The sequence below is a fragment of the Synchiropus splendidus genome, chromosome 4, assembly GCF_027744825.2.
Source record: "Synchiropus splendidus isolate RoL2022-P1 chromosome 4, RoL_Sspl_1.0, whole genome shotgun sequence".
NCBI lineage: Eukaryota > Metazoa > Chordata > Actinopteri > Syngnathiformes > Callionymidae > Synchiropus > Synchiropus splendidus.
In genome coordinates this window covers 16,326,049-16,350,721 of record NC_071337.1, presented here as the reverse complement: position 1 = coordinate 16,350,721, position 24,673 = coordinate 16,326,049, and the positions used below count along the sequence as shown (strand labels likewise).

The window sequence follows — 24,673 nt, the reverse complement described above, 5'->3', positions numbered from 1 at the left end:
ACTGAATATAACCCTGCGGTGATTGTAGCAGAAAATGAAAAGCGGCTAGTGGGCTACATTAATTGGGAAGAAAATTAAAAAAAAAAAAATGTGGATTGAAAATTGACTTCAACATTATTGCAGCCTAATGTCATCAAATAATACAGGTGAAATGATTGGAAGGGCGTAATTTGAGGTCTTAATTTAGTGACTCCAAAAGGCGTCGTCTTCTGAGAAAGGCTGTCAACGCGTAATTTGCTCATCTTAAATATGAATTCAAAAGCAGAAGCAGTAGTGATTTAAGCAGTTCATAATTAAAACACAAGCACAGTTAAAAATATTCCACCACTCACTCATGCATGGCAAAGGTATCGCCAGCAGCAGAGGCTCTGCACCACTTGGTTGACTAGATGACTTCGCCTGTCGTCACTAGACTGAAATAAGTGTCTCTAAAAAAGAGAGTTGTTTACAATAGCGACATTACGAGCGCTGACCCGGTGACCACATGAAAAATGAGCGTAGTTTCCACATTCATCAGCTATTTTTTCAGGCTCACCTGTCTCTTCTCACGACACAGTAGGTGACCTGCCTTCCTTTTTCCATGAAGGACACTTGAATGGCAGAAACAGGGCAACCTGTCCCGACGAATACTAAAAATCCTCTCCCCGGATCCCAGTGTACATTTTCGACAAAAATAAAGACACTTAAAAGGTGTTTTTTAGCACATGCATTTAGTTAACTGACTTCGTTCGAGACTAAAATCTGACTGTAGCTGGAATTTTCCCATGGTTGTGTAAGGGTCATGTTATATGTTAAATTAAAGAGGGTTAATTTCATTTGAAAATAAGTGTGTTCAATCTAGTGACACTATTCTCACTTCTATGACACAGATCTCTTATTCATCACTAAGATAAAGAAGTGGGGGAAGAAGATTAATAAGATTAAGAAAAGACTGTAAAATAAAAGTAACTGTGAGCTGCTGTTAGATAAAAATAATACAGCTTTATTTGTAATATTTATATGTCCATTAAAAAAGAAAATACTTAGATTTGTAGTTCATATTCCACTTTGGACCGTGTTGTTTTTGCTGGGGCTGACAACACACAAAGCATTCTGGGTGTTTCTCAATCCTAAAGTAGGTGCTGGCAAGTCTCTAAATTGAGGAAGATACTTTCCTCAGCCTTGCTCCTCAACTAGCCTCCTGAGAATCGGGGCCAGTCCTTGCACTCTGTGGGAGCACACGTTTTTGAGGTTGAGAATTAAGGAAGGAATTATGGAATTCACCCTTATTACTTATTACTGTTGATCAGCACAATCTCATAGTTTCCTTCATCTTGGGTGTGATATCACATTGCTTCATGTGCTGCACTTGAAATTGCTGCTGTGAAAAATGTTCCCTAAAATAAAGTTCATACATTATTAATCTGTTATTTCCTTTTTTTATAATGAATTGATCATAACTAACCTGTTAATGTATATTAATAGTTATTTGTTGTTGTTGTTGTTGTTGTTGTTGTTGTTGTTGTTGTTGTTGTTGTTGTTGTTGTTGTTGTTGTTGTTGTTGTAAACCCAAAGTTGTTTTTTTTTATTCTTTCAGATATCTCATATGTTATTCTTTTACTTGGTTGACCAGTCTTCTGAAACATAATCAAACTGGGAACCATACAATCTTTCAGTGTATTTTTGGTGCCTTCATAGCTGAACTGAATGTGACCTGACCACAGAGCGAAGCTCAACTGTCCACACCAGGTCATGGTAAATGGTCTTGAGTAACCATCGACCTTCCATGTTTCCTTCCGATAAACCATGCCCTACTTCTTTTTTTTCTCTTAATAACAAGATGTGCTCCGCCAGAGCGTCACCACTCTACCTTCCTTTGATTACTTCTGTCTGGTGCTGACCATCGCAGCATCCACAGAGCAGTTTTTAGACATCAGGATTTTGGCATTCAAACGACTGCTCATACAGGACTGAACATTGGTTTGAGTTCTAATCCTCTTCCCAAAAGGATGACGCACATCATCTTCTTCACGGACGCTTGACCTGTGTCGTCCGCTGTACTCGCTCCGCCGAACCGGAAAATAAAAGATACACCAAGATGGTGCATACTGAAGCACTTGAGCAGTCAATAAACAACGTGTCATTGTTAAGTCAAAATTCCTGCATCTATCTAAACGATCATCTTCTCCTCCCGGCTGTTTGGTGACCTTGTTTCTCAGTAATGAGAGGTTTCATGTCAGACTGCACATGGCGGGATGATATGGGAGCGCGTGACTGAACGTTGCAAGACATCACTGACTCTCGTGGAACAGAGTGAGGGGGCAGCAGGCAGTGGTGATTCCTGAAACTTGACTAATATGGGCAGTTGTTTATGTAACCAGTGCCCACGCCGCCCTCCCAACTGTGGCAGCACAGAACCATCAAACACTCTACCAAGTAAAGACGACCCATATGTGCGGACTTCTGAGCCAAAGACCAGCTGCCACCCATTGGTGTTAGCATTTTAGCACACGAATTGATAATCTGGTCATCTAAAGACACTCAAGGAAGCACTCAAGAAATTGTATCAAAGCATGTGAGCACTATTAACACTGACAATGACTGCAATTACTTTCACTTCACTTGGCAGAGAAGAATAGTATGAGAGTAGACGACATGTTGAACTCATGTGTCACATGTTGAACTCACCTGCTGGTTGAATCAGGCACATTTCATGTGAGTTCACAATAATGTAGTAATTACAATTACATACCTGCGTCATATCACCTGTCGTAATAAAAGAAACTCAGCAGGAAATATATTGTCTCACAGCTGAATGAATTCTTTTTAAAAGTTTTCTGTCTGTAAAGCATCACATGGTACATCAAAAGCACAGGACACGAGGGTCTGCTGAAATAGGCCGCGGCACAAAATGGGCAACTCCCATCCTGCTAGCTTGGTTGCTCAATACATTTGAGCATTTCGGGATTATGTGAAGCACTATATATGGTATGTAAATCTTTGTGTAGAAGTACTGGATAAAGAAACAACAGGTGCTTTAAGGTCTCAGGCGCCATCTAGAAATGTAAACTTCATGTAGACGGAAGGGAATACGACGAAAGATGACGAAACCAATGTTGCTTGTGTTATGGCTCATACAAGATATGGCTAGCTGCCAATATTTCTCGTGCAATAAAAGCCTTCAGTATTTTAGAATATTGACTTATTGTCGTATTGATTATATTATTTTTATTTTTTTTATTTTTTTATTATACAGCTGCCATCCTGCTTCGGCTGCCATTGATTTTTCAATTTACCGGACCCCATTTTGTGTCTTGTATGCTTCCAACCCTGAACCTGAATTTGGATAGTTACCATGGTAGAATTTATCTGTAATCCTGATTAGAAATTAATGTCTTTATTTGCCATTTTGCCTGGTGTCAACTGATTTTACTGTTTGACCTTGACAACTCGCGTTGGTGTTTGTTCCCCTCTTCATTAAGAGCATGGCAATGTCAGTTGCAGGTGGCACAGGTGCGTATTTAATCCCGCTTTCCAAGAAACAAGTAAATATAGTTCCTGATGTGGTGCATAAAGATGTTACCATGACAACACAGAATCATCTCTCAAACCATCTCTTTGGATGTGTAGGTCTTTCCTATGACTAAGGGGCCGTCAAGCCAAAAGACAGAAGGACATCTTAAATCTCATGAATTAAATATTATAAAATAGGGCAGTGTTATTACACTGCTTGCTTAAAATATGTTGTTTAATTTAATATTATTTTATTCAAATATTTTCAATATAAGTAATACAAATAATTGCAAGGTGTTTTCATCAATATTGTTCTACTCATTTATTTTGGGGGACATAATTAGCATAGCTGACTAAATGAATTTAATTCAGAAAGAAAAAAGAAGGGAAAAAATAGAAGCTTCTAAAAAGACTTCATTTGGTGACCACATGAAAAATGAGCGTAGTTTCCACATCCATCAGCTATTTTTCAGGGGTTACAGCGTTGCTTTCTTTTTTCCTACCTTTTTCCACAAATATTGACCTATCAGATTAGTTAGAGCCACTTAGATTATGACTTTTTTTCAAGATGTATCGTAAAAATAACCCCTAGTCCAGCTTCCTTCCTCTTCCTCGCTCTCCGGAATACACTGAAGATGTACGGCACTTCACTCCCTGACTCATGAGCGTGTGGAGTTTTTTTTTCCTACTCTGTCATGTAGTCACCCACATCAGGTTATCCCTTTTAGACAAGCACCCAGAACCACCTACAGTCCTGGGAGAGAGAGAAAAAGGAGTGAGTTTCTGAGGGGCGGGAGAGAAGAAAGGGAATGGAAATGATAGATGTGTGTACTTGGAAAGGACGGAAAGGTATTTCCTCTGCAGCTTTAAAGCAACAGGGATTTCAAAACTGAAATACAGTTGCTCTGGATGGGTGCCAGCGCTGTCTGCCACATAGATTTTAAACACAAAAAATATAATCGTTATCGGAAGAGTTGTTTGGAAAAGGTGTTTTTCACTGGTTACAGAAGAACGTTTCATCCTCTTGACAGTAAATAATCAGTATTCAGAGCGAATGACTTCCATAGCTTGGCTACCCTCAACTGTCATATGATGGAATTACTGTCAGACAGATGGTGGGAATTAGCATATATTAAGCAAATGTGTTTCATCTCTGCGGTAGACTGTTTGCAGGGCTTCAAAACCCAGAGTTCAGTTCCTCTAATCTTGGCTTTCTTTTCAAATAAAGACTCTGCACAAACTGCAGCAAATCATCTGGATATTTAAGGCCAAAAAATAAGATGTTTAATGCATCAACCTGACGTTTGGAGCTTCCGGGTAAGATCCTGCATTCAGTTTTCAGTTAGAAGGCTTCAACCTCACCACCACTCGTCCAGCCCTCTTTTTAGATAAGCACCCCATTCTGAAAAATCAAGTTTGGGGATTTAAGCATCTCATATGACACATTACTGCTTTTTTTTCCGTGGCTCTTCTTCATCCCTTATAAATTTCAAGTGACTGAACTGTCTTGGCAGGAAAGTCCTTTAAGATAATCCTCCTGGAATGCAGACAGAGCTGGTCCAGATCATGCATTTTAATTCAGCTTCAGAAATCTGGATGAAAAGTGACAGGAATAATGAGGTAAGGGTTGTCGTCGAAGGTTGTTTATTAACTGCGAGCTCAATATCATCCACGTAATGTTGTCATCTGACCCCTCCTCTCCCTCTCTCATCCTCATTGATTCAGCTGATCCTCTTTCCGGTACCTTTGGCTCTGCGTTGATATGTGCGTAGTTCGCTGTTGATAATCGTTTGTCTGTGTCTCCGTGCACACTCCCGTCCCTCCCCTCTCGTCACATCGACTCTCCCTCCTTCCTCTCTCGCTCTCCCAAGCACGCACACACACAGGGAAGGAGAGAGAGAGAGACTCGCTCCCACGCACACTCCCTCCGTCTTGCTGCTGTCTCATTCACTCCCGTGCGCCATCCACGCACTTGGATCGGGGGGGGCGGGGTGAGATATATACCTGCTGGAGGAGGCCACAAGCTTCACTGAGACTGGACCCACTTGCAGTGCAGAGACCACAAGCAAGAAGACTCCGAAGCCGGGAGTAGAAGTACCAACATTTTTTTTCCACTGGAGCTTAGAGAGCCGCGCTGAAATTCTGCCGTTCTTGTTCTTGTTCTTCTTCTTCTACCGCGGACTGTTGCTACTGGAGCTCCGATACAACCGATTGGTCACACCGCTATACACCAGATCCTTCTGGCTATAGCAGCTAAACATCGTTGGTAGTAAACTCTTTGGAGTTTGGTAAGAGTCGCCCTTTTTTATTCTTCGCTTGTGAGAGTGGACTGCACTGAGACTTGGGATCGAACCCAGCTTTTTGAGGGTAAACGGGCGGGGAAAGTTGGCGCAAACTTTCCACGGCTTGTCGAGCTGCGAAAGTTTTTGGCCAAGACTTCTTAAAAGTCCGCCTGATTTTTTTTTACGACATACGAAGTGCAAGGTAAGAACTTCTTTGCTTTCGGCAATTTATGTGAAAACCTTTGAAATGCATGTGACTCGATAAATCTAAAACTCTGCTTTGCACAGTACATAGTTTCCCCGCGCAGACTTGTCCGTGAACGCATCAACTTCTCCAGTTCGTCGCTGTCCATGGTGCTTAAACTTTTCTGGTTTTCTCAGCCTCTCGAAACCGACGGGAAACTTTGGCAATGGTCGATTTGACTTCAAATGAACCCTTTGAAAGTATTTAAATCATCCTCTCATGGTTTTAGACATGCAACATGATTCTTTTTTATTCCAAGAAGAATGTTGTCGAGCTTTCAATGACTGGGTTTTCAACATGCTGATCGTCACAAACAGATTGTGTTCCGTGATTCTGCACATGTTTTGTTGCTGAATATCTCATGTAGTTCACACATCCACAGAACTAAATAATCATGAGAAACCGGCACAAATGCATGTCACATTTTTTGTTGGATAAGTGTGACACCCCTCATATTCTGCACCATCAGCATCAATGCACTGAGCTGTCACAACACCCCATGTCATGATCCTTCTGCAGATCACTGCTCCGGCGCTTCCGGTCGGTGTTTGAGTCGCAGCGCTCTGCAGAAATGCTATTGACGTCACCAAATGGACAGTGTGTGTTTGTGACTGTGAGGCTGCATAGAAAATCACCACAGAGACAGCTGGACCTCTTTTGTGATTCATCTCATGGCCATTCATGGAGCTTCCGGTTGTTTGGAGGCGGTGGAGAGACTCCCACCATCACAAAGCAGAAGGGCTTCTGCTCTAACGCTCCCACAGACTCAGAGACACGGATGCACATTGACGAAATCATGACTTGTCTGCCTGAAATGTGCAGCAGGTGTTCCTTGAAGTGCACAGAGATATAGCCGTGGTGCGGCTGTACGCTTCATGGTATTGACTCCGCACCTCCAGACACAGTCCCAGTCTTTCAAAGCTTAATTAATTTTCCAAAGCTCACTCATCTTTTACCTGCCAATCAAACAGGAGAGTAAGGAATCAGCGTCTCCAGCATGCACGTCTGCAGCTGGAGACTCTGCAAGAGATATGTATCACTTGCACAATTGAAGAATGAAGTAAGGTGCTGAAGGTTTGGCATTAACAAGTAATATACGGTCACATATTGTGCACCATGTATTAGTGATTAAATGATTAAACAATAAACCCCACTTTTATTGTTATTAACCTCCTTTTATATTTTTTTCTTTTAGCTACCAGCAAATTCTGCCTTTGGCAATGTGAACTCCAAATATGTTTGAACACATTGCATTGCAGTTTTTTCCATTGCTTTGTGCAGCAGCGAAGCATGTGCCGATGCAATGCAATTCTGTGCAGGCGACTGAAGTATTCCAACGTGGAATCGCACCTGAATTCATGCAGCAAAGATCCCTGAAACATTTAGCAACCACTCAGTATTTTCCAAGTACTTCAAAAAAAAAGCCCAGTAATAGTTAAGAGAAGTGCATTGGACAAATGACAGCTCTAATAAGTTGCCCATGGCGATGCATCTGCGGACGTCAGACTGACGCACATCGAGTCGCAGCTCAGTTTAGTGTGTGGGAGGAAAGTAGAGATACCATTCTGCTGTGAAGGAGTGTAATTGCACCGCCATCGCAATTATCTAGCCGAGAGGACTGACCTTTTAAATCATTGTATCACTCATGATTATACCCTGATATGAACTGTGAATGATGGGAACATGCTTTATATGCATCAGATCAGGGTAGATGCCCCTTATCTCCAGTCCTGAATACACAAGGAAGCTGGACAAAGGCATGTGATAAGGATGCAATGGTGCAGTTAAAGAGTTAAAAAGATATTAGTTCTCATTTCACACTGCTGTCTAAGTCTCTTCATAAATACAATTTGCTATTTCAGCTGAGCATTGGTGCTGTTGCTTGACATGCTACTGCTTGAAAGGGATTCCATATTGATACATATGTTTATGTTTAATATCTCCCTACAGATTTAACAGGCTGTCCTAAGCACTGAAATTCTTCAGGAAAGTTCCCTGTATCAGTTGAGAAAGCAAAGTGTTCAAGAAGCATCCATTCACTCTTGGTGCTGACAAGATGGCGCTGTCAGCGTGTTCAGGCCCTTGTGTGGCCCTTCTCCTGCTCTACTTTGGTTTGACCTCCTGCACTCCTTCCGGACCGGCCTCTCCCACGTGTGCTACATTAGAACAGAGTCGCTTCTTCGGTGTGTTCTCCTCCGCCACCACCTTGCCCTCCACTCCGTGCTCCTGGACCCTGCAGAACCCCGACCCCCGTCGCTACACCGTCTACATGAAGATCACCAAGCCCACCGACTCCTGCACTCCTCGCCAGATCCGGACCTTCCAGTTCGACTCCTTCATCGAGACTTCCCGCACCTACCTGGGAATGGAGAGCTTTGATGAGGTTGTCCGGCTGTGCGACGCTTCGACCACTGTCACGTATCTGGAATCAAGCAAGCAGTTCCTGCAGATTCGCAAGGTTGCCTCAAGAAATGGTCTGGCAACGGTGACGGCGGAGAACGATGTCAGCGAGTTCAAGGCTGAGTTTCTGGTGGTCGGAAAGAGGAACCCAAGCATGCCTGCTTGCCAAATGCTGTGCCAGTGGCTCGAGAAGTGTCTGTCCAGCAGCACCCACGATTACCCCTGTGGCATCATGAACACCCCATGCCAGTGCTGGGAGGCCCCCAAGAGGAAGCCAGGGAGCTGCTACCGAGGTGGTGTCTACGTCGAGAAATGCCTGCCAGTTCCCAAGGACAACGGGCGCAGCGCAGAGATTACAAGTAAGTGTGCGCATAAGAAAAAAGGTGAGCAGACTCTGAGGTTAAATAAGCGATTATTGGATGGTTTGAATCATGTTCTCTTCGCAGAGCAGCTCCGCACTCGTGTGTCCTGGGTGCTGTTGAGATTAGTGAGCCTCCCTGCAGCTCTTGGACACAGTGGCTGTGCAGTCTGCTAACACAATCTAATTTGAAGTAAATCAAAGGGGATGGAGAACTTTGCCCATGCCTCTTCACACCTAAATTGCAGTGCTGGCAAAAAGAGCACACGTAGCCTGCCATTAATCTGGTCTTGGGAGTTGTGATAGGGTAAACACTTAGAGGACGGCCGCCTGGCGATAATGTGCCTGTCTGATGGCGGTGTTTGGAGGGGGGCGAGGGGGGTGACCTTACAGCGAGACGGTGATGGAGACCAAAGAACAGCACTCCCGGTTGGCATAGCAACAAGTCTGCATTACGTATTGCTCGGCCCAAGTTCAGATAGTCATGAGAGAAATGGAATACATTGCAGTCGCACACAAAACCATGTCCTTTTTCTCTGCAGACAGAAGCTTACCAGCATAACGTTTGCAGACGCTGAGTCATGGTTCGAATTCTGTGTTAGAAAGCATCAGAACTAAATGCCTTTCTCTGTGTCTGCTGCAGAAGGCTGGGCTGTGTGGGGACGCTGGTCTGTATGCAGCCAGGAGTGCGGTGGTGGGGTGCAGGTGCGAAGCCGGAGCTGCCAGCCTGAGGATGACATCTGTGAAGGAACTGTTGAAGAGGGCCGCGCTTGCAATCCCCAGCCCTGCATTGGTAAGCCTGCCACTCAGTTGCTCGACGACTGCCCCAGGTTCCACAAGCCTGACACGCCATTTGCTTCGACTATTAGGCAAAGAACGCAGCAGGAGTCAGGGTCTGCGTGCCATCGTTGGCTTGAAAAGAGAAAACGCTGATGAGCCTATTCATGGAGTTGTTGCCACCCAAATCGGTAATAACACTGCGCTTGACCACCCAGGCAGCTGTCATGTGCTTCAGCATGGAAGATCATTGTTTTGTCGGTCTGCATTAGGTCCTAAAAGTGATGAGTGGTCGAGCTGGACTGCGTGTTCAGTCACCTGCGGCGAGGGCTGGCAGAGCCGCACACGTGTCTGCGCCACCTCTTCATTTTCCAGCCAGTGCACCGGATCCCTGCGTGAGAACCGCCCCTGCAACAACACCGCCGTCTGCCCAGGTGAGTCTTCTTGGGATGTTTGTGCCAACAATAAATGGTGAGATAAAAGGGACAAGAAACTTCTGCCATCTAGTGGACACTTGGGGAATGACACTCCTGCGCTTGCTTGTTAAATCCATCAGCCATTTAAACCCGAACCTTATTCTTTGTGCCCCTGTGCAGTGGATGGAATTTGGGATGAGTGGACTCCCTGGAGCTTGTGCTCATCCACGTGTGGTCGTGGCTTCCGTGATCGCACCCGCACATGCAAGATGCCGCAGAATGGGGGCGAGCCCTGCCGTGGCCCCTCAAGGCAAACCAAGTTTTGTAACATCGCAGTGTGTCCAGGTGAGTCAAGAAATATGTGCGTGACTCTCTGTCCACAGGGAAAAACGACTTATTCAGAAAGAACCAATTAGATGTCCATTTAAAAAGTCAGAGAATGTGTGACACATCACACTCACAAAAGCCCAATCAGTCAGTGGCATTCTGTTTGTTATTGGTGACTCACCCCTTTGAAATAAGACCTTTTTTTCAAGCTATTCGAGGTTGTTCAAGGTGGGTGCCATGAAGTCGTAATTACTGTCTATGACCAGCAGATGTAGCTGTTGAGCTGTTAAGGTGTCGGCCCTCAAAAAATGTTTTTGCTAGTATTCTTTAATGATCTAATGACAATTGCTAGACACTTAAGACCACTGCTTTTCTCCCCCACAGTGGACGGCTCTTGGAACGAATGGTCCGCCTGGAGCGCCTGCTCTGCCTCCTGCTCTAATGGCACCATGCAAAGGACTCGGGAATGCAACGGCCCCTCATATGGAGGTTCAGAGTGTCACGGAGGCTGGGAGGAGACAACCACCTGCTTCCTGAAAGAATGTCCCGGTGAGAGTCAGTCATGAGCAAGAAATAAGAATCTAGCCAAAATTCCAAACTGATGACATGTTGCCTTGTTTTTAAGTTGATGGACGTTGGCATTCGTGGAGCTCATGGGGCAGCTGCAGCAAAACTTGCGGCGGTGGAATCCAGCAGAGGCAGAGGGTTTGTCAGGGGCCTTTCTTTGGTGGAGAACCTTGTCCTGGTGAGGCAGGAGAGCAGAAGCGATGCAACGAAAAGAGATGTCCAGGTGAGTTTTTGATAATTTTGTGAGGAAAATATACCGAAAAGAACAGATATAATGATACCCTTTGAATCTCCACAGAGCCCCACGAGATTTGCCCTCAGCAGAGCGCTGGAGATGTTGTCTGGAGGGAGACTCCTGCTGGAGAGACAGCTGCCGTCTCTTGCCCTACTGATGCTGCAGGTATGTGATACACTCAAGATAAATTCCCGCTTTATTTGCATGTGCACTCATTTTGCGAGTCCTTCAGGTGTGATCCTTCGCCGCTGTGCCCTCAATGCTGTTGGTCTTGCCACCTGGGAGAACCCAAGTTACGTCAAGTGTGTCTCCAAGAACTATGAGAACATTCAGATGCTGGTAAGATTCAAGGAATCCACCTTTCTCTTCAGTGTAAGATGCTCAGATTAACCTTCTGTTTCCATGTAGTCGAGGGACTACATCGCCAAAGCACAGATGGGCCAGAGTGTGGATGGAGTGGCAGAAGTGATTTCCCGTCTGAGATTCTCCTCTGACCAAGGAGCCAAGTACAGCGGCGACCTCCTGGCTGTAATGGAAATCCTGAAAAACACCACTGAACTCTACCAGAGCACACGTCTGAAGCTGAGCAACGCTGATGTGGAGGTACAACGAATGTTTGATAGAACATTTCAAGTGGCACCAAACTACATCTTTGCTCAAAAATGGATTCAGATTAATTCGTCGGTCGTCTCACGCCTTGCACTGTAATGATTTCCAGAACTACGTCCAGGCCATCAGCAACTTACTGAAGGAGGAACACCGTGACAAATGGGAAGAGGCACAGCTGGTACGTGATAACAAGGTGCTTGTATGAGTGAGAAAACAAGTGGTTCTTTTATCAACTCCAGAGAAGCTTTGAGTGCTTGTCTGCAAATTGGAGCAGAAGGCATCAGAATGAGTGTGAATCCTATGAAGAGTGGAGGATATGATAATCTACTGGAGCAATATGTAGTGCTAAATATATGCACAAGTGTGTCATATTACTGTATTACAAAACTCGTACTGTATTCCCAAAATCGTACCTGGTGCAACACAGATATTAGTGATGCAAAGTTATAACTGTTGAAGCTTTTCACACAAAAGAAGGGTTTTCTTTTGAACAGTCTATTGTGTGACCACCGTTAAACAATGACTAATATCACTTATCTATTCACCTCATCTATTATTATGAGATTTATTTATATGATTATAGCGGAATTATGCAGAACTTAACCTGGCCAATAGATGCCGCTAAAGATGAGAAATTGCAGCCTTGAATAAAAATGCACCACTGTACCAGCACTATTGTTGAGTAATATAATACAGCGTTTTCCGGTATTTTAGACTGTATAAACGCGTATAGAAAACTACCTCATCGAAGGGAGAGGCTGAATCACAGAAAATCACAACACCCACATTGCAATCTGCGAGTCTCTCTGCCATCCCACATAGCAGTGGCTCTAGTGGGGGACACATTGCTTATGCACCTTGCACCCACATGGCTGCAGATCTGCGTCAGAGAGCCACACTGTCCTCCCTCTCTCCCTCCCTCTCTTTGAAAGAGAAAGAATTGTAATGAAAAGATATGAATCAACACACTGCCCATTTATGGACTTTTGACTGCCCTGTGGTTGCATAGCAGCAAGAAACGTTTTATTCTTTTCTCCATCGGCTGAGTGAGTCACAACAGGAAGGAAATCCATATAAGGGCAGCATATGTCTCTAGTTTTAACTCTTAGAATGTCCTCTGTCCGTACAGACGGGTGCCAACGTTAAGGACTTTCTGCACCTGGTGGAGAACTTTGTGAACATGATCGGTATGCAGATGAGCGGCTTCCTGGACATCTATGAGGTCACTGAGAATCTAGGTGAGAGTCCTGTTCAGTGACTTCTCAATGTGATAATCATCCCTTTATTCTGACGAGAAAAATAACGTTTTCTTATTCCCCCCAGTGCTCATCATTCACAAGCGCCCCACGTCCACAAACACGAACTTCACCATTCCCACCAAGGGCTGGAGAGGGATGCTGGAATGGGTCAGAAACTCAGAGGAGAAGATCTCCGTGTCCCGGGAAGCGATGGCCATCGAGCAGGCTGGTAAGACTGAAGCAACGGTTCCCGTCAGGGATCAGTGTCTGAGGAAAAACGTCAGCGCAAACAGTCCCTTTGTTCTTTTTCAGACGCGAATGACGCGTATGTGACCGGCATCGTCCTCTACAGAAGCCTTGCCCCCATCATGTCCTTCCACAGGTGATATAACTGCTCTAAAATGGCATTTAAATGAATCCGCAGTGACTTGTCTCACAGTGTGACTTCCCCCTCCGTTACAGTAACACCACCTTGCTCAACTCCAAAGTGGTGACAGTGATTGTGAAGCCGACCCCAGCACTTGTGTCGTCCCCCGTCGAGATCGAGTTCCCCCACCTCCACAACGTGAGTCCCTAATGGCTTTACTCTGTCTAATGGAGTCTTCAGGGAAATATCAGCTGGCCTCCGGGTGTTTTCTCACCAGCCGGTCTGACATTTGGCTGGCATTTGCAGTGACACTCTGACTTTTGCTCATAGTAAAACTGTTAGTCCAGGCAAAACCTGCACCCAGTCGGTTGGCGTTGATGATGATCGCAGTGATGACTCACGCGGGGTAATTATAAGCTGATAAGGATCTGTTTTTAGTTTTTGCGAGGGAGAGGAGGATGAACGCAGATGGCTGGGCAAAGTGGAGCCTCACACGTTTATAGCGGAGGAATGTTCCTGTGTCTGCATACTCACCGTCTGTCTCCTCTTTCCAGGGCACCATGAATGAGACGTGCCTGTCATGGGACGAGAGCGAAACGTAAGTCCTTAAAACACGGCCCTACACTTGCGCACATCACCTTTCCCTGTTCAGCCACCACAGATCCCTGTGAGACACGCAGCTGCACCTACTCCTTACAGTGAAATACACTTCCTCGATAAGACACAGATATTTTGTTACTAAGCAACTGCTGCACATCACCATCCCCGCTCGCATATTGTTTAGTGGATTGAGGCACGAACCGTGAGAGATGGCTTGAGCCGGTTTATTTGTTTGAGAGCGTTTCATTACAGTCATAGGTCACACTGAAGAGTCAATGTTTGCTGCTCACATGACACCAGGGATGCATTTGCATCACTGTAAAAGCAGGTGGCCTTGCTGGGTTTGGAGAAGCCCTCCGGGTGGACCCTTCCCTCCAGAAGAATACACAGGTAGACCATTTGCATTTAGATAGACTAGTGGTGAAATAACAAATGCATTCGGGCTGCACCTCACCGTGCCGCCAGCATTAGGAAAAACAAACCTGCATCAGAGGAGGAAATGTAATCAACTGCTTTGGAGGAGGGAGGGGCCTCTGAGCCGCCGGAGAAATTAGATTCATTTCTGACAGCGGATGTGATTAATGGCAGGAGAGGCAAAGTGGAAACAGCAGAAGCGCTGGTAGAGTTTGGGGTCAGTTTGTGTGTGCGGTGCCGTCTGGTCACAGGAAATGCCTCATTAGCGCTGAACGCCAACAATAACCAGAAGCATTAGGATGAAATGATCTGCAGCGCTCTGTGAAACACCAAACAAACAGCCCCTGAAGGAGCAGCATGTCTGCTCTGTGGCTGCTTCTGTCAGATGCGCAGTTGGACTCTCTGCCTTTACCTCCTGCGCGTTCCCAGGCCTCTGTGCCGCGTGATCCTGAGCTGTTCGGACGTTGGCTCACAACAAAATATCCCACAGTCAATGATTCGGAAAAGTTGTACTCTGCTCCCTCAGGTGTTAGATTGTTGGGCATCTGCACGCTCTGAATGATTTATCTTTAGTGTGATGTGCAACTTTTTGAAATCAAACTGCAAAGCACGTCCACTGATGTGAATATGAACATGACTGCATAGTTAAAGATTATTGCTATGTAATAACCATATAATGACAAAGAAATGAATAGTGGTTATCCTTACATTTTGTTGTCGACTAGTTTCAGAAATTTGCAGTAACATCACAACCTGCATTTTTAATTCCATTTTATATTAATTTGTTTGTTTAAACGGTTTACATTGTTGCCCTCGTTGAGGACTTCTTTCAGAGGAGCTTTTCAAAGTAGGAGGAAATCAGACCGAGTGACTGATCAGAATGACAAAGGGGGGACATTTTGTACTTCGCCCCAAGTGCCCTGGTTCTTATCCAATAATCTGACTCAAAGAAGCCTGTTTCATTATTTCAGCCACAGTGGGAAATCATCATCAGTGATTCCTCTTTATTATTCATCATTATTAAAGACTGTTTGGTCCTCCTAGGATAAATCTGCCTTCGGAAATGTGAAGTAAAGTGAGGAATTGTCAGCAGAGATTTGCCAGCACTGACAGCCTCTCTCCCCCCCACCCCTCTCTCTGCCTCCCTCGCTCCCTCCCTCCCCCTCGCCTCTCCTCCTCTCCTCCCCTCGCCTGTGCAGTTCCTCCCTGCTCGGTTCGTGGTCGGCTCGGAGCTGCAGAGCGGTACCAGTCAACTCATTCAGAACCAAATGCGTGTGTGACAGCTTCTCCACCTTCGCCATCTTAGCGCACGTCAACTTCGACTCGGTAAGTCCGCCGATGTATCGCGCTTAAATGCCGGATGCTCTCCGACCATCCTTGGAGAATGTGCGCGCGTGCGAGTGCGTGTGTGTGCGAATGCGGTGAAGCTACTTGTTGTTTTTGAGCTCCGACCCTCCGGCTCCTCTTTGTCTCGGTGCAGGTAACCGAGGAAGTGTGCCATTGCGCATTGACGGACGACAAAATTGCATCCATACATCGCTATTTCACCGCTATTTTTTTTTTTGCTTAATTGGTAATTTAATTAATTAAGTTTAGTCTGCACTATTTGAGTAGCATGGTAGTCAACGTTTAGATAAATACTGCGTCCGTTCTACCGACCAATTGTCGTGTTTTAAGCCTTTTGTGCGCAAAAGCAGTGTGTAATTTTCCTCCTTGGACCGTGTTGCCACGGTTGCAGCTCCTTCTAGTTGCCTTGGTAACGGCTTCTGCAGCGCACACTGGGCCTGTGTGATTTTTGATAACGGAGGAGACAGCCCTCCCCCATCCTTATCATCAACCTATAAACATACAGCCTGACACAAACAATATGTTCTTCCCTTCATATCTGACCACACCACATTATATACACACACACATATATGTATATATGTATATATGTATATATATATATATATATATATATATATATATATATATATATATATATATATATATATATATATAGAGAGAGAGAGAGAGAGAGAGAGAGAGAGAGAGAGAGAGAGAGAGACACCATTTCCATCTCTTTTAGTTTTAGTCGATTGTTTGCTCCGCCATCCAATATAGTCTTCCTCATGTCTCTTCCTCAAATCTCCAGCTGTGGGGGGTGGAAATACAGGAGCCCATATCACGGTCAAGCAATACATGAATTCCCGCTTCAAATCGATCCCCATCACCATCTTTACTGCCCTCTTTCCTCTTCCTCTTCGGCCACAGCAGCAAGGCCAGGAATGTTAGTTAGGTCGACCAATGAGAGACAGATGTCTGGAGCCAACCCCCCCCCCTCTTTACCCCAACCCAGGCTGCCTCTCTGTCCATCCTTTGATGTGGGGTTGTGGACGGTTTTGATAACCACAAGGAAGATCATCTTGATACCACAGTCTGTTGGTTCGCATTTGTCGTAAAGTAGTTTCTGTCTACCGTTGCATTTCAGTTTTCATGTGGGGATGCCTTCTATAACCTCTGCATACTTACTGTCATTAACATAAAAGACCTTGCGGAAACAGCACAAATGGCCATCTTTTATGATTTCATAAGTAGCCATCAAGGCCTTGCTTGAAAGTGTCTATCAAAATTTAGATAACACAAAGTGTACCTTTGTTACAGTTAAATGGAACAGCAAATTCTTATTTAATTTTTTGCAATACACAAAGGAGTATTTCAAAGGCAAACGTCATATTTAGGTCAAACTGAAAGTCTCTCTCTAGAATCCCTGACACTCACTTCAACCCAGATAGAGAAAGTAGTGAAAAACTGCAATGACCTTGTTCATATCCTCCCGTTCCAATTTTTTCTTACTTGGCGTCAAAGACAACTCATTGGTCTGCTACCCACCATCTGTTTTGTGATCCACTCAGAGAGGTTTTTTTTTTTTTTCAAAATTTCCTCTCTAAATCAAATATTGGCCGCCACAGGCCGAACGTGTCTTCTTTGAAATCAGGTTTTGAGGCATGAGATGCTGTGAACGCTTTCCAATATAGAGGTAGAAGCATTTTCATCCCGCAATAGGAGGTTCTATATGAAAGAGTTAGCTCACAACCAGCTTATGATTTATGGCTTTCCTATCATATTTCAAGGACAACCTTATCAGAGGCGCTGGATTAGCTGTGAAACTAATTAAAGCCTAAAGCTTGTGAAAACTGAAACCTGACCACAATCTTCCAGGCGTGTGTCAGTGGCTTGTTCAACGGCCAGAAGAAGACTTGTATTATTGTTTCCGAGATGGTAGTAAATAGAACATGGAACTCTTGCATCGCACCAGCGACTGAATCCTTGCATCCTCGTGGTAAAAACAAGCTTGCGTGCATCTACTTCAGTCCCTTAATGTCATGTTCGGTTCGGCTCTGTAATTACGTCTATTACTTATGATTTAATCAGGTGTCTGGTCCGGACTGACCCTGGGACTTGAGCAACCCCGATAGTAGGAGAAGATATATGTGCACTATGCTCCTCGCCTCATTTGCTGCCTGGAAAGCTCAATGAAGCGACGTAGTGACCCTGACCGTTTGTTTGGTTTGCCTCTTCATCTTTCTGACACGTTCACCTTGGGGTCACCTTGCCTGAGCGGCGGCCTGATTGTGCCATTCAACTCTTCGCCTGCAGGGAGCTGTCTGCTGCTCCAGATAGCGCCTGGCTGCTGTGCGTGTGTGTGTGAGATTGAGTTTTTTAAAACCTGTTCTGTCCTGCCTCCTCTCTCTGTAGATCATGGACAAGGCTCTGCTCCCATCCGTGACTCTCATCGTTGGCTGTGGGGTCTCCTCTCTCACCCTGCTGCTCCTCATAATCATCTATGTCTCAGTGTGGAAGTAAGTCACACCGACAAGCAAAGCCCTCTCCTGAGCTTTGAACGGCACAACTCACGCTCTTCCTCTACTAAAACCTAGGTACATCCGATCGGAGCGCTCCGTTATCCTCATCAACTTCTGCCTCTCCATCATTTGCTCCAATGCTCTGATTCTCGTCGGACAAACTCAGGCTCGTAACAAGGTAAGGCGGCTCTTCGAGGCAGTTCCGTGTGCTTCCTTCGGAAGCTCTTCAGCGCTGCATGTCTTCACCGTTCCTTTCCCTGGGCTCCTCTAGGTGGTTTGCACTCTGGTAGCTGCCTTCCTGCACTTCTTTTTCCTTTCCTCTTTCTGCTGGGTTCTGACTGAAGCTTGGCAGTCCTACATGGCTGTCACTGGCCGTCTGCGCAACCGAATCATCCGGAAGCGTTTCTTGTGCTTAGGCTGGGGTAAGTTCTAGTGGCACTTTCCTCTGTAGTCTCCTGCTAACTTCTCTTAAACCTCTTTCGAGACCGCTTTGACTAGTCCTTGCATTATTGAGTAGCTTGCTAATCTTAACACTCTAATTCCTGCCGGACAGGTCTGCCTGCCCTTGTTGTTGCCGTCTCTGTCGGATTCACCAAAGCTAAAGGCTACGGAACAGTCAACTAGTAAGTGTTGCTTTTCCTTTGTGATTCAGTGTCTGTCACGGAGCGGAATATTTACTTTTTCCTTCTCTGTAGCTGCTGGCTGTCTCTGGAGGGCGGACTCCTCTACTCTTTTGTCGGGCCGGCTGCAGCTGTCGTTTTGGTACGTGTATATGTCACGCAGCACTTTTCACTAAATCACGTCGCCATTCTCTGTTTAATCGCACGTCCCTCTTGTAAACAGGTGAATATGGTCATTGGTATTCTGGTCTTCAACAAGCTGGTATCCAAGGACGGCATCACTGATGTGAAACTGAAGGAGAGAGCTGGGTAGGTCTTATTGATCGTTTCCGAGCACTTGGGCATAATCGCCCCCATCAGTGCCGTTAAAGCTGTATCGATTGATTTGCTTTGAAATCAAACCACCGGTGAGAAAAGTGAATGAGAGTTGACGGAGCTGATGTTCCGCTTGTGTTTATTCAACAGCGCATCTCTGTGGAGCTCCTGTGTGGTCCTCCCCCTGCTGGCCCTCACCTGGATGTCCGCTGTGCTGGCCATCACCGACCGTCGCTCCGCCCTTTTCCAGATCCTCTTTGCTGTCTTCGACTCCCTTGAGGGATTCATTATTGTCATGGTCCACTGCATCCTTCGCAGAGAGGTATGGACAGTTCTTTCATCTTTGAGGAACATGTAGTCGGAAATAATAAACTAATAATACTCATTTCAGGTTCAGGAGGCTGTCAAGTGCCGAGTGGTTGACCGCAAGGATGATGGCAACGGAGACTCTGGCAGCTCCCACCACAATGGGCACAACCAACATTTGGTAAAGTTGTGTTTTATTTGCTTTATGTGTGTCACTGCCTGGAGTTCCCGCTGATTTTATGTTCCGCTTACAGCAATCTGATAATGAGAAGGATGGAGATTCCGGCAGACAAGGTGAGGCCCTCGCTCCTTAGTTTAATAAAGACAGCTTCGGCTGAAGTCTAATGGATTTGGTTCATATTCCGCTCGTAGGAATGAAGAGTTCCTCGGAGGAGAAGATGTCACAACCTCAGCTTCCTCTCCCCATGGGCTCCAATTTCCACACTCTGCCCTCCAACCCCAGTAAAGCCCACATGCAGGCCGTCCCGGAATACTCCAGCCACACCCTCACACTCAAGAGAGAGAAGAGCCGCCTCGCCGGTGGAGTCGACCCGTCCTGCGGACAGCCCGTCTACGTGTGCGAGGGGGAGCTCTTCAAGCAGTTGGACGCGGATCTCGCTCGGGCAGAAGGTGGCGTTGCTGATGGCTCTGGTTACGTCGTCATGCCCAACACCACCTCTACCTTGAGAACCAAGCCCAAAGACGACCCATCAAAATACAACATCAGCGTTGAGCAGCTGCCCCAGGCTAGACTCATGCACCTGAGTGGACCCTACGCCGAGCCACAGGCAGCTTTTGGGATGAAGTCGATCCCCTCCGACCAGATCAGCGTGTCATATTCCGAAAGGGACTCGCCCATCCAGAACATCCACAACATGTCAAGCGAGTCCCACATCACCCACAGCAGCCTGGAGAACACTTTTGAGTCCATGAACTCCATGATGTCCAAGAGTGAAACCATCTCCACGCTGTCCATGAGCTCGCTGGAGGTACATTTGGATAAGATCTTAGCGCACATCCAAGTCCTCAACCATTTCATGAATTAACTGGTTATTTATGTTTTCTGTTTCTGCAGCGACAGAAATCCAGGTACGCCGAGTTGGACTTCGAGGTGACTATCATTTGTATTTGCAGAATTATCATTTCCATATTCTGGAAGAAATAGAAATTTAAATAATATCTTTCTGTATGCAACAGAAAATAATGCACACAAAGAAGCGCCACCAGAACATGTTCCAGGACCTGAACAGGAAGCTGCATCACGCTGAGAAGGACAGAGAGTCACCCGCCTCAGACAGCAAGGTAAATATCTCTTCATCCAACAACAGACCCATCAGACATCACTGATACATCTAAAAAAGACTAAACATTATAGACATCACAGAGGCGACTTGTGGTCACGACAACAATGACACAAACAAGTGATATTTGTCTTGAACCTCATTATATGGAGGTCATTTGAATAAGGATGTATTTTCTTCCTTCCTTCTTACAGTCTGTGAGATGGAGTGTGTCATCCGCAGGAAGTGACAAAACGAACCACAGCGTGAGTGTTATACAACCTCACACTCTTAAATTTAGGCATCTGATATCACAACTGCCTCAAAGATGAATCCTTCCTGATACTGTTATTTCTCTGCTTCATGACGGGGGAATGAAACCCGCGAGGGGTAGAATATTGAAGCCCCACCCAACACAATATCATTTTCTGTGTGCCTCAAATTCATTTCACTGCTCACGCCGCCCGTTGCTTCCCAGATTGTTCACATTCACACTCTGGTCACACTTGGATTTCTCTCCTGGCAACAATAGATGTGTCCCAATTAAAGACAATAACACCTTAAAGACACTTTTTCTCTCCCATAAGTAATGCTATTTCATTTTATAGACCAACTTATTCATTGCTATATTTGAATTATGGGCTTTATTGTGTCTTTTGAATTGATTGAAAATATTTGTTTTATCTTTTGTCATGGTAACACAATTGTCTATTTTATGGTGTTGTGTTGAGGAAGAGAACTATTTGCCACTGAAAAGGCTTAAAACAGCGTTCCTCCATAATGCAGCACGTCTTAAATGGCTTTACATAAAGCAAAATGTTTAGGTTGCTGTTGGTTGGTGAGCAGCTAAGTTCTAAAATGGCTCCCTCATCTGTATCTCTGCAGGATAAGCAGCAGGGTCCTCTGGAAAGACCATGGGAGAGTGTCCGGGGACTACCACAGTCGCCTCCCGCATGGGTGCGCAAAGACCTGGAGCCTCTTGCTGCCTCCCCTCTGGAGCTGCACTCTGTGGAGTGGGAGAAGACCAGCACCACCATCCCGCTCGTCGGACAGGACATTATTGACCTGCAGACTGAGGTCTGAGGTGATTCAACAAAGCTGCTGCCTAATTTCACCTCAGTTACCATTTTTGCTTTGGGTCCCTCTAATGGAGACCATGAACGGCCAAGAGAGTAGGTCCAAGAATCTGTGTCTTCAATCCTCCACCAGACCTGGAGAAGAGGATGGGCAGATGGTTGGAGGAGATGAAGTGGTTTGATGTAGCTTCTCTGTGCATACTTGGCATCTGGTGTCAGTGTCAAGAGTCAGCATTCGGTGGTTACCACGGACCAGGACTGGCCGTGGCTCCAGAGGCGCTTCACTCGAGAATTCCCTGAATCCTGCCGCCGAGGCTCTGCCGATGTGGTTGGCATGTCTGTGCATCTTTTTTCCTTCAATTCAACGTTGAAGAACCTATGAAATGTTGTGCCCGCCCTCATTGCCAAGAGGAGCAAGGGGAACTCTTGACTGCATCTCTTTCAGAAATCGGACTGTGAAAAGGAGAGCAGAGGGAGAGGCTTCACGCCTGGGTGCATTGTGTATCTGTTTTGTGGTTTATTTATTGACTTCTTTCTCTTTGTTTTAGTTTGAACGGCTGCGACTAGATACTTGAGTCGAATGCAAGACTCTATGAGAAACAAAGTATTTTCTTTTCCTCTGTAATAACCGTCCTGATGACATTAATACCTACTTGGTTCCAATTTCCTCTCCCCTGTCATGATGTTCAGGCACAGATTTGATCTATTTTTTTACGACGGAACACAATATTAGGTTCAAAAAACGATGGATCTGTAATGTGTTGTCAGCCGGTATGGACTGCATTGGGACAAACATACGGAGTGGTGATGGAAGTGGTTCACGTTCCTGGTTTCCCCCGGCACTTCTGTTGCTTCGATACTGAAACACCAGCACCAGGACTAACACAGACTCTCACACAGGAAAGAGCAGTGCCTCTGGAAATCGCTCGGAGTCAATGAGAGGCGGTGGAGAATAGTGCCGCCTTTGTTAGCACAAGACGCAGGCTCTTCCATGTTGGATTTAAGGGGTTTGCAAGACCTTTCATCATCGCCATTTTGTTTCTCAGCCTTGCAGGACTCTTGGACCGAGCCGAGGCTGCTGACACTGATAAGACTTCCAGCAAAGTGTCAGCTCCTCAAGACTTCAACACATATGTGTTTTTAGCCATCAGTGTGATACAGTGCAATATGATGGGCGCTTGATGCTCAAGCAAGATTTAGACCGTTTTTTCTTACCAATGTTTCAAATTTTGTACGGCATCTTCCTTATATTTACAAAGCATATAGATGCTTTCTGAGACTATTGTATAACAAATCTGTATTAGTAATTCAAGGAATTTATTCTTTAGAGATTTGTTAGCACAAGACTCCATATTTGGAGGCCTACGTGACTGGTAGACAATTGTGGATCTATAAAGCATTATCTAGTATGAATGATAGCTTATTAATATCTTTAAACTGTGCTTCAGGATATTTGTAATTACTCTGTGCTGTGTAGCATCGAGTAATTGAACCTCATGTCTTCTGTATCTGTGCGTTTTGATTCCCCTGTCTGGAACTCAACGGTATGTGCCACCACCTGACCCCACTGTTCCCTCAACAGCCCCCTCACCCCCCAGCCCTTCCAAACCTCCAGTTACTTGTTCCTACAAATTTCTATTTGTGATACACTGTCACACCTCGTTTTGTATGTCCAGTTTAACCACCTGTACATGTACAGTTTTCACAGCACAAAATGAATGTGAATTATTTCTAATAAAAAGAAAACTATATATTACGAAAGAAAACATGCATCTTGTTTTAATGACTGTGAAACAATATCGTACTCCATCCACCGGGAATCCTTTGTCAAAATAGTAACATTAATTCACAAATACCAAACAATGTTGAAATAATAATAACTGAGCAGAGATTACTGTGCTGTACTTAATGGCAGCAACATTGAGTGCACAAAAGACTACTCTTATCTTAGCTATCTAACCAAACTACAAAAGTATGACTTAAGGCATTGTTTGTTGTTGCCACTAATAAAATAAACAACAATATCCAATATCTTAGCATTATCTTACTACACATCATTCAACTTTATTGCCAACTTAAATATCCTTTATGAACCCAACACTGATATAAATTTAACAATTCTATATTCTATCTGCTTTAGACAACAATAAGGGTTCAAATATAGTCATGAGCTGCAGATTCCAAAACAGTTTTCAAGCTTTAAAGATGATAAAAGTCCAGTTCTCATTTGATCTATTTTCAGGGAATCAAAAAATAAGAAGATGGAAAACGAAAAGGCCTGTTTGACAGATGAGAGAACGCAGTTCTATTTGGAAAGCTTTGGCCAGTTTAAATTTAGCGTCACCTCCGCTACACAAAGCTCTGTTTGTCATTTTCACCTTCATCATGATAAGGTCTGTGTTGCTGTTAGCGATACCCTGCACTGAGGTTTATTCAGATGTGACGGATCACATCACGCATGGCTGGACTTTGTGGTGTTGTTCTACCTTAGGCCCTCATGCCATCTTAGCCATTGCAAATACCCACACATGTTCCTCTGCTTTTGACATAAGGGCAAGGAAGAAAGAGATCGAGAAAAGAATCTGAGATCCAAAAAATCCAAAAAAAATCTGTGCCCAGTGTTCTCTTGCTTCACCTGATCCAGAAAACGTGTTTCTGTGTGCAGGCAGTGCTACTTTTCTACAAGATGAAGTGGGTGAGCAGATGTCTCAGACGCTGAATTCCACCCAGTCATTTTTAACATCCTTCTGAAATCACCCTACTTTCTTTCCCTTGAGAATGTTTGTTGCCTTCTCTCTCTTTTGCTGTATATTTCAGCCAAAGAGACACAACTATTTTTGCATTCATATTTTTTTCTTATTTTAAATGTATTTATTTGTTTACTTTTGTAAATTACACTGGT

General features: G+C 44.9%; 1 protein-coding gene across 1 annotated transcript; it reads left to right on the top strand.

Moving 5' to 3' along the window:
• The first annotated feature begins 5,535 nt into the window (after positions 1-5,535).
• LOC128757839 (adhesion G protein-coupled receptor B1-like) lies at positions 5,536-23,424 on the top strand. The gene is made up of 32 exons (XM_053863418.1): positions 5,536-5,976; positions 7,969-8,777; positions 9,420-9,569; positions 9,646-9,744; positions 9,826-9,987; positions 10,150-10,314; positions 10,681-10,845; positions 10,922-11,086; positions 11,162-11,263; positions 11,331-11,437; positions 11,507-11,701; positions 11,817-11,885; positions 12,837-12,945; positions 13,031-13,174; positions 13,258-13,327; positions 13,408-13,510; positions 13,867-13,910; positions 15,526-15,652; positions 18,068-18,171; positions 18,250-18,352; positions 18,446-18,596; positions 18,728-18,797; positions 18,870-18,936; positions 19,018-19,103; positions 19,260-19,431; positions 19,501-19,596; positions 19,670-19,709; positions 19,788-20,404; positions 20,491-20,526; positions 20,613-20,717; positions 20,911-20,961; positions 21,581-23,424. Exons 2-32 carry the CDS (start codon positions 8,075-8,077, stop codon positions 21,776-21,778), a joined length of 4,575 nt encoding a protein of 1,524 aa, XP_053719393.1. The 5' UTR covers positions 5,536-5,976; positions 7,969-8,074; the 3' UTR covers positions 21,779-23,424.
• Positions 23,425-24,673: the final 1,249 nt, after the last annotated feature.